The sequence below is a fragment of the Gekko japonicus genome, unplaced genomic scaffold, assembly GCF_001447785.1.
Source record: "Gekko japonicus isolate JY-2015 unplaced genomic scaffold, Gekko_japonicus_V1.1 scaffold13, whole genome shotgun sequence".
In the NCBI taxonomy this organism is placed as follows: Eukaryota; Metazoa; Chordata; class Lepidosauria; order Squamata; family Gekkonidae; genus Gekko; species Gekko japonicus.
This window is the reverse complement of record NW_015172553.1, coordinates 3,061,572-3,073,871: the sequence shown is the minus strand read 5'-3', so window position 1 is coordinate 3,073,871 and position 12,300 is coordinate 3,061,572. Positions and strand designations below refer to the sequence as shown.

The 12,300-nt window shown below is 49.7% G+C and overlaps 1 protein-coding gene across 1 annotated transcript in view; it reads left to right on the top strand.

Annotated features, from left to right (window-relative positions):
• Window positions 1-2,187: 2,187 nt before the first annotated feature.
• PSD4 (pleckstrin and Sec7 domain containing 4) overlaps window positions 2,188-12,300 on the top strand; it is a 22,205-nt gene continuing 12,092 nt past the window's right edge. The window contains exons 1-6 of the mRNA XM_015421094.1: window positions 2,188-2,556; window positions 3,137-3,197; window positions 3,777-4,212; window positions 5,886-6,080; window positions 8,359-8,439; window positions 11,175-11,287. Of these exons, the coding sequence (XP_015276580.1) occupies window positions 3,791-4,212; window positions 5,886-6,080; window positions 8,359-8,439; window positions 11,175-11,287 (811 nt within the window). The 5' untranslated portion in view covers window positions 2,188-2,556; window positions 3,137-3,197; window positions 3,777-3,790. The remainder of the gene's footprint in view (window positions 2,557-3,136; window positions 3,198-3,776; window positions 4,213-5,885; window positions 6,081-8,358; window positions 8,440-11,174; window positions 11,288-12,300) is intronic.

The following is a 12,300-nucleotide window of genomic DNA, read 5'->3' as shown; positions in this document are numbered from 1 at the left end:
ATGGCCAGTATACAGCACCAGCAAAAAACCTAAAAGGCCAATATTGTAGTGACCTTGAATAGATCTATGGAGGAGCTGCTTTTGCAATTCTGTGTACAGTGTGTGAAACAGGATGCAGGAATAGATGAACCATTGGTCTGATCTAACATGACGGCTTGTATAATATTGACACTGCAAGGAAATTACCTCGGTGTCCTCTGATTTTTTTTAAAAAAATAACATGCGTAATTGATCTTGGGCAACCTGCAGAAGAATGATAGGGGTCAGCCAAAACCACCTTTGCTATGATACTGCAAATACCTCCATATGTAGTGTTTCCTTGAAACAGATATTGCAGACAAGTATTTGTCTTGTGCTTAGCTGGCAGCTACCCAGCTACTATCTATGCCCTGCTCTTTACGCAGAGGTCAGAAGCAAACTAGATTTTGGATTCCTGTTTCACTTGAATAGTTAACCCTTTTAAGAACACAAACAGGGCCTCGGTGCTCACAGTTTCACCCTCTTCCTTTCTGTGCTTGAATTTGTGTCCGATATTCTGATTGTCTGACCTTTGGTTTCCTTGTCCCTGCAGAAATTTCCTGTATCAGGTCCACCCCTGCTCCTTTGATAAGAGTAAAGAGGTGTTCTGCTGTCCATTGTGTACAGAGGCAAATTTTATTAACAGAGCAGCCCTAAAAGAGTGACACCCTTCTAGGCTTGTTGACATCAGTAGATTTAGAAGGGTATAACTACTTACGACTGCACTTTGGGAATATATGGAAATGACAAGATGTTTGGAATGAAAGCCCCTTTTACACCTGTATGGTCAGGGTACTTCATAGTCACATCCTTTCTGTCCTCCTTTTGATGCCACATGAAAGAAGGGAGGAACTGCAGTATCCTTTTAGAAGATGGAAATCATGTCCAAGTTGTGATGGAGGCTGACTGAAGTCTCCAGCCTATCGCCATTTAAGCTGGAGTTTGGGATTCAAGCTATGCAGTCCCTTTTGACTAAGAATTCCTTGGTTGGAGGAATGGGCTATAAGCGGCTGCAATAGTCCAGCGTTCTGTCAGTAGTTTGCAAGCTATTTTACCTGATTCTCACTGGAGAGTTATGAAGTAGCCATAAAGCTCTAAACAGCTCTGGATCTGGGCAGAAAATCCATATTCTGGCCCTTTTGCTTTCCCTTTGCCCCTCTTTTTCCTTTCTTCACGTTTTGTGCAGTTGCTCTTATTTGACTCTGCATTTGCCTGTTACAGAAGAGATCCAAGGATCTGGACTATCTCTGTTGTGTCTGTCCCTGTGATTATCTGAATCCCTTATATGCAAACGCAAGCATTTGCAGGGTTCTTTCGAGGCGGTTGGGCTTTTCAGAAAGTCCAAATGCTGTGGCTTTCTGGCTTTTGTTTAATTAAACGTTAACCCACATGCCTGTGTTTGCTTTCTCTTTTCCAGGGTAAGCAGGAGAGCCATGGAACTGGTGTTGCTCAATCCTTTGCAAACAAGATGCGAGCAGGGCTCGTCTTTGGTTTAGCCTAAGTGGACCATTCCTGGAAGGTTCCATGGTGAATGTCAGAATGGAGCACTCTGGACCACCCCACAGTTCAGACCTTATGGACTTTCTGGCAGATTATGGAAGAGGAGAACGGTGCTGTGAAATTGGCGGTAGCTTGGGGGAAGCCCAGGACCTGCCTCCATATTCTGAAGCTCTCCAAAGTGAAATGGTGCCTCTCACTCCCCCCTTATGCCTTGAGAACTTAGATTTCTTGCAGGAGAGCTTGGAGGGAGCCATCAGCAATCCTGAAACACCTGCTGAGAAATCCTTTTCAGCATTAGCTTCAAGTCATGCTGCAGAGCCTCTACCAGGTTCACAGAGCATGGACCTCTTCTCTGAGAAGCTGGAGCTGCCCCAGAGAGAAGATTCCCACCTGGAAAACTTGAAAAATCAGGGCAAATGCAGCAATGATTCCACCCAGGCGCTGTTCTGGGCCAGTATTCTTCAAGCCCAGATGTGTGTCATGGATCTTCAAGGGGAGATTGACAAGCAGAAGGAAACAGAGGAGATCCCCTCTCTTAGCCCTGAGAAGATGCCAGCAACACTTGCACCTCAAGGCTTGACGGAATCCCATGAGCCTTTGCTCCTGGACAGTGATAGTGAGGAATCAGAGGACTTATCAGAGAGACTGGAGGAAGAGGAAGGGTCCTCTGAGGAGGAAGATGAGGATGAGGAGGTGGAATACTTGTTTTATAACAATCCACTGTTTCAAGAGAGTCCTCACCCAACAAGAACCACCAGCTTTGAAGGACAGACCTTGTGGAGCCATCCAGAGGGAAGGCCTGGGGTGGAAGATGAGGAGGGAATATTGGACAGTGGGCTGGTATCTCCAAAGCAGGATGATTTCCTCTTTTACCAAACAACTGTTTCAGCCAGTCCTGAGACCCTGGACTCGCCCTCTTTACCTGAGCTGACCTCAGGTCCTATCCCAACCTATGTGCCTCACTACCGCTCCTTTTCCCCTTTGGTGATCACAGAAGGGGATACTGAAAGTGATTGCCCTGCTGCAGAGAACACAGAGGTAAGACCTTTGTGAGGGTTTTGTGGCGGAGTCCAGCAGAACTCCAATTCCCATATTGCTTTTCCACAGTGTCCCTTCTGCAGTGCAGCCTTCTTAAAGTGGGTGGGTGTTGGCCTTATTTATAAGCCTGGCTTTAATGTCAACCACCCATGAGGCTGATACCTGTCTTGCTGGAGTCGTACTGTTGAGTGAACCTGTGTAGGAATGGGCTGCAAGGGAAAAATCACATAAACGATGAGCATGTGGAAGCCACTTGAAACACTGCCTGTATTGGCTCCCTCCCTCTTTTTCAACTGCTCCTATGCCTCCATCATCATAGGCAGGAGCAAAGCCTTCTGCATGTTCTGGCAAACCCTTGCAGTAGCATTTGTTGTTCAGTCGCACAGTCGAGTCCGACTCTTTGCGACCCCATGGACCAGATCATGCCAGGCCTTCCTGTCTTCCGCCGTCCTCTGAAGTTGGCTCTTTTCTGTATGCAGTAGCATACAGAAATCTAAATGAGCAGAGGCAGAGTGGACCAGTGGGGCCAGAGTTGCCTTCCCAAGCACAACCTGTTTCCATTTTCTTCTGTGTCTTCCAGGACCAAGGATGCTTTGCAGACCAGTGGTCCAGTGCCAACCCTGGAAGTGTTTCGGCTCCAGGTGAGTCCTATCAGCATCAGTCCCTTTGGCAGTTGAATCAGGTTGGTGCCGCAGGATGTAAATGGAAAGAACCATGCAACCAGTTTTCAAAATGTATTGCTGTATTTTGCGCTTCTCGTTAGAAATAAAAAACAAAAGAGCAATTCGCCTTTATATCCAGGGTAGGAAATTGGAAAATCACTTCCAGAAGTGTGAAATGCATAGGACTTTACACTGAACAATTCAGATGAGTTTAAACTCGTGTGGCAGCAAAGGGCTTTGTTTGCTGGTTCCCACCCCAAGCACAGACATTTTGGGCACAGTGGAAGCCCATTTGGCTTAGCCTCTGCAATTCTAAGCTCCCACTCAAGGCTCCCATGGGACAGGCTTGGTCAGGCTGTTGCAGACACCAAACATGATGTGTGGGCCATCTGACTTAATTGTCTGGGCTATCCTAGAGGGTGAAGCTATACAGAACCATGCAAAACTGGTGAGGGGTTTGTGGAGTAAAAGGCTGCTGTATGTTACAGAACCATGCAAAACTGGTGGGGGGTTTGTGGAGTAAAAGGCTGCTGTATAACTGACTTCTCCATCTTCCAGGTGCAAGCTATGCCATGGATTCATCAGGTGAAGGCTTGCTGTTTTCTGCCTCCAACACCTCCCTTCTGTCAGTTTTGCTGCAAGAACCCAATGAGAACCACCGGCCCCCGTCGCCTGCAGAGATCATCGGAACTCCTCCTGCCACCCCAGTCTTCTCAGCCCACGATGCAGAGCTGAGTCTGTGGCAGGAGAAGTTCAAGCCACAAGCACCTTCCTGCAGCCGCCCAGAGTCTCCTTGCGCATGGGTGGAGGAGCCTGAACAGACTTCCTGTGTGCAGGAGGAAGTCACTACAGGAGATTTTCACTCGGTCTCATCTGGAGGTGTAGACAGGAAGCTAGAAAACTCAGTGGAGGGCATTGAGATGGTGGAAGTGCCCACTGTGCTCGGTGATGAGATCTTGGAAGAGGAGGAGGAGAAGACTACGGCAACCCCATGGTAATGTTTCTCAGTCTCAGTCTGTTGGCTCCCTCAGCCACTTTCGGTTCACTGGCCACAATATCCTCTAGTTGTGGTTAGAGGCGGAGCTTGGTCCAAGGAAAACAGATGCAACAGAGCAGCCATTTGGTGGAAGACTTCCTTTAACTGGGCAACTGCTACTTTCTTACAGTTCTGGGTCACCCTCTGTTTTCCTCCACTAGTTTGCTTCCGCCTTCCTCTTTCTGCTAATACTCTTTTGCTGGTGCCTGTCCGTGTGGTTTCTAGGGATCAGAATCCAATTATGTGGGTGAACCCCTCTCTGCAGCCTGCCAGGGACCTGTGTTTATAGAGGAAAGTCTGTGCACAGTGTGTGTGTGTGTTTGTGCACGTATATATGTATTCCTACCCAGCTTTGCCCTCCAGCAGTTGTTGAGGTTATGAACAAGGGCTATAAGATCATCATGTTTCAAGTCTGGGGCCCCGGCAGGCTTGTGAGCATCACACTGCTAATGTCTCTTGGGAGTTTCTTCCTTAAACCTAACATGTTTGCTCTAAATCTGAAAGCTTGAGATCTGTTCACTGTAGTCTGCCTCAATGGAGTTCATAGGAGAGTTCATTTAGAGACTTGATGTTTTGAGAAGTTTGCAAGCTAAGGGGATGAAATCTATTTTAAAAAAATTAATTTAAAAAAATGGAAATTTGGGCATGGCTTGTGTCTGTTGCTGCCTCCCAGATTTGTACAGGGCAGCTGAAAACCTTGCACTGGCCTTGCACTTCAAGCAGGGCCCATGGTGCCTTGCTCTTTCCACTGCCAGAATCTACCCTATACCTGACCAGCACCCTGCCAGACCAGCTGCAGCATCTGCCCAAAGGTCAGCTGTGCAGTGTGGTTAGCTGTCTGCCTGGCACTTCAAGCAGGGCCCATGGCGCCTTGCTCTTTCCACTGCCAGAATCTATCCTGTACCTGACCAGCAACCTGCCAGACCAGCTGCAGCAACTGCCCAAAGGTCAGCTGTGCAGTGTGGTGCATGGCTGGAGATTGGCTTTCTTTGCCCCTGTGGAGTGAGACAGCTGCTGAACAGAACAGTTCTCGAGTGGGAAGAGCCCTGTAAAATGGCCAGGGATAACTCTTGGTGGCAGCCTGAAGCCAGAGAACGCAATCCCTGTGGACTGGCGAGTGAGAGTGTACCTCAAAATCTCCATCCCTGAGGAAATGACACAGAACGAGTCGTGCTGGTCCAGTGACGGCAGTGGCAGGAGAGCCTTCAGGGGAAATGTGATGCTATCAGAAAGGGTAAAACTAGCAGCCACAGGGGTACTCTTTCACTAGGGAGGCAGGGCAACAGCACTGGCGTGAGGGAATCCAGGAGCAGGCTTTCAGCAGTCACTCCTTCAACAGACTGCTGTGATGTTCTCCTGTCTTGCCAGGTCATCTCTGACCACCTTGAAGGAGAGGTTTTTATGGTCTGGGTTGGTATTGCCGAATAGCTCAGGATTAATGCTTCGCATCAGTGTTGCTCAGTGGATTACATGATGGCTGTCAACCGTGTGGGTGGGAAAGTTCCTCTACGAACGATGGCAGCCTCAGAGATGACGGTCTCATGTTCTTGTCACTGCAGCCCACCAAGGTGGTCATAAGCTATCCCTGTCCCAGCACTGCTGCTGACATCTGTCTGTCTCTTTCTCTGCAGTTGCACTGAAGATCCCACTGGGGAACCCAGCAAAACAGGGGAGACGCCATGGGCCAAGGAGCCTGCAGAATCCAATGGCTTTGTCCTCGCAAACGGCACTTCTGGAGACCAGGCTGCAGCACAGCGGTTGGCAGCACGGCTCTACCACTTGGATGGGTTCAAGAGGACACAGGTGGCTTCCTTTCTGCGGAAGAAGTAAGGTCTTAAAATGTCTGCGGTCCTTGAAGGTCTGCTTGCTCAAATGCCTCGCACTGGAGCACCTGGGAGAATTTGCAGTGCACTTACTCTTTCCTATCTCTTCTCATGGGCAGGAGTTGCAAAAAACCAAGGCTGCTCCATTCCCTCTTGATCCCTGCCATTTGTTTTGTGTTTGTTGTTTGTGGCTAGTTGCCATCTCTGTAAGGCTTTGGCTAACCACTTTATTGCACAGTAAATCTTCGATGTGAAGGCATGTATCATCTGCCCTGTAGGAGGCAGACGTTAGATCCTGGCTGGAGGAAATCAATTGTGGGGCCTGGCTTGACCTAGATGGCCCAGGCTATCCCGATCTTGTCAGATTTCCAAAGCTAAGCAGGGTCAGCCCTGGTTAGTCCTTGGATGGGAGACCACCAAAGAAGACCAGAGTTGCTACTCAGAAGCAGGCAATGGCAAACCAGCTCTGTTTGTCTTCTGCCTTGAAAACTCTACGGGGTTGCCATAAGTCGGCTGCAACTTGATGGCACTTTCCTCCACCACCACAGACCCAGATAATTATAGATCATAAGAACATAAGAACATAAGAGACGCCAATGTTGGATCAGGCCAAAGGCCCATCCAGTCCAACACTCTGTGTCACACACTGGCCAGAAATACCAGTGCCATCAGGAGGTCCAGCAGTGGGGCCAGGACATTAGAAGCCCTCCCACTGTTGGCTCTGGCAATGGGGCTGAAAACTCGATGGTACCATTGAGTTTTCAGCCCCATTGCCAGAGCGTCGCCCGGCTACGTGCCCAGCGTGCTGGAGTCACGTCTGGACGACAGCATAGTGGGGCGCGGGTGTGTTACACACGGGAATGTTCCGGCCAGAAAACATGTGTCCCCCGCCGATTCGTGGTAGGTACTTGGCAACCCTACCAGCTACACCTGGAGGAAGCAGGCTATCCATTTCAGCATTCAAAGAGCATTTTGGAGCCCAAATCTCCTGGGTGGATGACCTAAGCCAGGCAAGAATGAGATGGGCACAGCCTGACTCTGTTGCTGCTCCTGGTCCTCTCAAAGGCTCTCAGTGCATCAAGGTCCACTTTTGTACTGTGCTTATTTTTGATGGGATTGTGCACATCTTGAAGGATTCTGTTTATAGCTTGGGGATGTTCCTGGGTTCAACACTGCTGCAGGAATTTTAAATAACAGCTGTGTGCATGGGTGGCTTTTTGCATTTTGACTGACTTGCCTACAACGAGAGCCGAAAGATACTGCCATATGTGGTGACAGGGGCTAGACTGCTGTATCGTTCTCTATATGGGGCTGTCTTTGAAGGCTGTCTGGAAACTACAGAGCACTAGGATCCCAACAACTGTGCTGTGTGCCTAGGAGTTCTGGATTTCACCTTCACGGATTAGGTCCAGAGGTTCTGTGGAAGTACGTGGTCTCAGAGGCTCTGTGGGAGCCTGTGGTCTCTTGAGTTACCAGTCTCAAGGCGGGGCCTCATGTTCTCCCAGAATTACAAATCACCTCCAGACTGTAAAGTTTGGTTACCCTGGAGGAAAGGACAGTTTTAGATGGTGGATTCTGTGACATCACATCCTTCCTGAGCTCCCTCCCCTCCCAAGCACCGCCCTCTCCAGGCACCATCCCTAGGTCTCCAGGAACCTCCAGAGCTGGAGATGGCGCCACTCCTTAAATGCTGCACTGATCAGAATCCCATCTCAGGTGAAGGCAAGACTGGCACCTCCCTTTTCTGTGGTCACTCTTGTGCTGTGGAATCGGCTTCCCTGGAGGCTTGCCCCCCTCTCCCTCCCTTGCCTCTTTCCAGAGGCATTCAGTAGTGGGGTTTTAGAGCTGTTGCTGCTGACTTTTCTCAGCTGCTTGCTGTTGTCATCTTTTGAAAATTGCAGGTGGGGCTTTATGGGGTTTTATGGCTTAACGTTTGATTTCAATCTGCAAACTGCCTCAGGAGGCTTTTTGATGGGTTAGGGTACATAAAACGATGGTAAATAAGTGAACAAACAGTGGATTAGAGTCTGTAACTGAAGAGTGACCTTTTTGTCGTTTGGTGCCCTCTAGCTAGATTCTCCACTGCTGAGTGAGGGGGGTACACTGGGAGGGGGCCCTTTTTGTCTTTTTGTTTTAGGGAGGGTAGACCTAAAGGAGCTGGATTTAAACAGTCCCAAGTAGTCGGGAGTGCGCCTACTGCCCCGGGGAGCTGGGACTGTAGAGCTGGCAAAGTCTGTACCTTTCCTGAATCTCCCTGTTCTTCCCATGTGTTTGTCCACAGCAACGAATTCAGCCAGATGGTAGCTGAGGCCTACCTCTCGTTCTTCCAGTTCACTGGACTGACTCTGGACCAAGCTCTGAGGTAACTCTTCCTCCCACGGGGTTGTGTCCATGCTTTCACAGTGGAACTGTTGCGTGACAGGAGACAGTAGAAGTCATAGTGGTGGGGAAACGGCGATCGTTCTTTTGGGTGGAGAGGAGAGAGGGGTAAGTAATGGCTGGATCTGAGGGTGGAGCAGCACAAGGCAAAGAAGAGCAAAGCAGAGTCCCAGCTTGTAGCCTGCTGGGATCTGTTCTGTGGCTCAGCATGGCAGAAACCTGTTGAGACCTCACAGGAAGTGAAGGCCAGCATGAGGAGGAGGAGGAGGAGGAGGAGGCCAGCAGTTACTGCTGCCAAATTCCCACTGGGGTTGCGCTCATAGCCAGTGTTCCCTCTAAGCTGAGTTAGTATGAGCTAGCTCACAAATTTTTAGCCTCCAGCTCACAGATTTTTGTCTTAGCTCAGGAAGGATGGCTCCAGAGCAAACTGATTTATGCAGCAGCCAAACTGCTCGCTCACAACTTTAAAGCCAGTAGCTCACAAAGTAGAATTTTTGCTCACAAGACTCCACAGCTTAGAGGGAACATTGCTCATAGCCAAGGACCAGTACCTCAGGGGGTTTGCAGATACAGAAGTATCTTTGATCTGGTGCACCACCCCACTTCCCATAATGTGACCGGGAAACCCTTCGCATTAGGGGAGGGAGGGCTACAGAGACTCCATTATTATTCCTGTGGCTCAGATTGTTAGTGGAATGAAGGGGGATAGGAGAGTTTCAGTGAAGTGTTAGGGCATGGGAGAATAAAGAACCAGGTCTTACCTATGACCATAGGAAGAGTCGCCCTGACCTGGATGGTCCAGGCTAGCCCGAACTCATCAGATATCGGAAGCCAAGTAGCATCGGCACTGATTCGTATTTGGGTGGGAGGCCACCAAGGAAGCCCAGGACCGTTACGTAGAGGCAGGCAATGGCAAAGCCACCTCTGAATGTCTCTTTCCTTGAAGGCCCAAGGGTTCGCCATAAGTCGGCTGCGACTTGATTGTACTTTTCCATCACATAGGAAGAGACGTTATGAAGAAGATGTTATGACTTGTCAGTTTATTAAAATATTTATACCCCACCTTTCCCTTGTGGTTCAAGGTGGCTTACAATCCCAAACTAAAAAAAAACACCACCATACAAAGTGAATAAAACTCCAGTTAAGCCCTCAATTAAGAAAATGCCAACAGGGTATATCCCATTAAAGGCCTGAGCAAATAAGACAACTTTGCAATGCCCCCTGAAAAATTCTGAGGGAATTCTGACGAATTCTAAAACTTCTGAAGAGAGTGGCCGCCTCTCCCTCCTCAGGGAGCTCAGTCCATAGGGCGGGAGCTGCTGTAGAAAAAGCATGGGTGGGCTCTCATTGGTGCTAGGCAGGGGCTAGGGCTCTTTTTGTAGCAGGAACTCCTTTGCATATTAGGCCACACCCCCTAATGTAGCCAATCCTCCAAGAGCTTACAGAGCTCTTCTTACAGGAGCTACTGTAAGCTCTTGGAGGATTGGCTACATTAGGGGTGTGTCGCTTAATATGCAAATGAGTACCTGCTACAAAAAGAGCCCATAGGTAGACACCTGAGGACTGTAGTTGGCACATGGGGATATACAGGGAAAGACTCGAAGCCCAAACGAAACAGCTGTGATGAAAGGAGGTCTCGGGAAAATGTGGTAGAACAGTTCGATTCAAGCCCAGTAGCACCTTTGAGTCCAACAAGATTTTTGGGGTAGAAGCTTTCAAGAGTCAAAGCTCCCTTGTCTGACAAAGGAAACTTTGGCTTTCACAAGCTTGTACCCAAAAAATCTTGTTGGACTCCAACGTGCTGCTGGACTCAAATCCAGTGAGAGAAGGAAATGCTGTCCCTACTGAAAGTGAGCCGGGTGTGTGTGTGTGTGGACATTTTGAGGCAAAGAGCTGTACCTTCCCAAGTGGAAGAGAGAGTCAGCCTGACCCTGCCCTGGGTGCACGTGTGGGTCCTCCAGCCCTGCAGGAGAGCAGTACCCTGCTCGATGAGGCAAGCCACTTCCTTGGGATGGTGCAGTTAGAGCTTGAGCAGAGTTAGACTGTGGGCTTTTCAGAGGTCCGGCTGTGCAGAGGTTGCAGGAGCAGGTAGTGTCCAGAGAGACTTGGGAGACTGAAAGAGAGCCATTTTGAGTGAGTGCGGTATAATGGGTCAGAGCGGTGCGGAGACCAAATGTTCATGTCCTCTCTCTTGGCGTGGAGCTTGCTGGCTGACCTGGAGCCAATCCCTCTCTTGTGAGGATCTGGCTCCTGCTGTGAAGACAGCAGGCGGGAGAACCATGTCCGCCACCCTGAGCTCTTTGGAGGAAATGTGGGCCAGAAATGTAACATGGGGGGGGGAGATGGGGATGGGGTCAGGACAGCAGGGCCCTGTTAGGAGGTGGGTTAATGCCCCTGATCCCTGCCTGTCTTGCAACAGCTGTCCCAGTATACTGAGCTTCCCCCCCCGCCGCCAATGATATACCAAATGCAATTTGCTGAATGCTGGGATGGGTACAGACAATCGTGAGGAAGGGAGCTGGCACTTTCCCTTGGATTGTCTTCCTAGTCATGTAAAGCAATCAGAGATGGAAGCAGATTGAGGGATTATTATTTCAAGATAATTAACTGCTCACGTAAACAAGCCCCATGGGGAAAATACACCCCCCCCGCCTGCATCTCACATCTGTCTATCCCACAACTCACTCTTGGGCTTTCTTTATCTTTTCCTGTTGACAGGTTGTTCCTGAAGGCTTTTGTGCTTACAGGGGAGACCCAGGAGAGGGAGAGGATCCTCAGGCACTTCTCCCAGCGCTACCACTCTTGCAACCCCGAGGCCGTCCTCACACCTGGTAAGGCACCTGCAGACCCAGGCAAGTGACTAGGTCTGCCATGCCCAAGGGGGAGGTCATGCAGTGCACTGCGCTGTGCTGTGGCCTGGGTGATACGGTTGCCGCTCTTGGTCGGGAGGGCTGGATCTGGCTCCAGGCCATGTCTTGTCATGTCTCTAGGTCGTGTCTCATTGCTCAGATGTATCTGCAGGACCCTGAGAGCTTGTGGAGTGGGGAGCCTCGGCACAAACCCCCGTCTTGCCCTGAAGCTCGCCGCACACCTTTAGGTGCATAAGCATTTGGGGGCAATACAAGCACGTTTTTGTAGCTCCTCGTGAGAACCAGTTTGGTGTCGTGGTTAAAAGAGACAGAGTCTAATCTGGGAGAACCGGGTTTGATTCCCCACTCCTGCACATGCAGCCAGCTGGGTGACCTTGGGCAAGCCACAGTTCTCTCAGAGCTGTTCTCTCAAGAGCAGTTCTCTCAGAGCCCTCTCAGCCCCACCTACCTTACAGGGTGTCTGTTGTGGGGAGAGGAAGCCAAGGAGATTGTAAGCCGCTCTGAGACTCCTAGTGAAGGGCAGGGTGTAAATTGAATCTCTTCTTCTTCCTCTGCATTGCACTGTGCTCGTGTGCATGCTGTGCAGCATGGTGGACTGTGCTGGCATCTCTTACTGCTTGCCATTTGTAAAACGTCACATGCAGAAGTTTTGTGCAATCTGCCCCTCCCCCCAACCTGTATACCAAGGATGCTCAGTCTTTCAGCCTCACTCTTGCGTCATGGGAGCTGCAAGCAAGCACACATCTCACTCCTTTTCCATTCTCCAGTAAACTTGACTTTGGCCTACCTGTAGCAGTGGGAAGGAAACAAATCTTCACAGTGAGAGTTTGAAGGGGAGAGTCGCAGTTTGCAATGAAAGGCAGGAGACAGTCGTGGCAGGGAAATGCTGCCCACATGTACAGCAAGGACTTTTGGAGCCCAAAACGTTTGGGGATGACTTTTATTTATTTATTTTTTAGTTATTCATAGGCAAG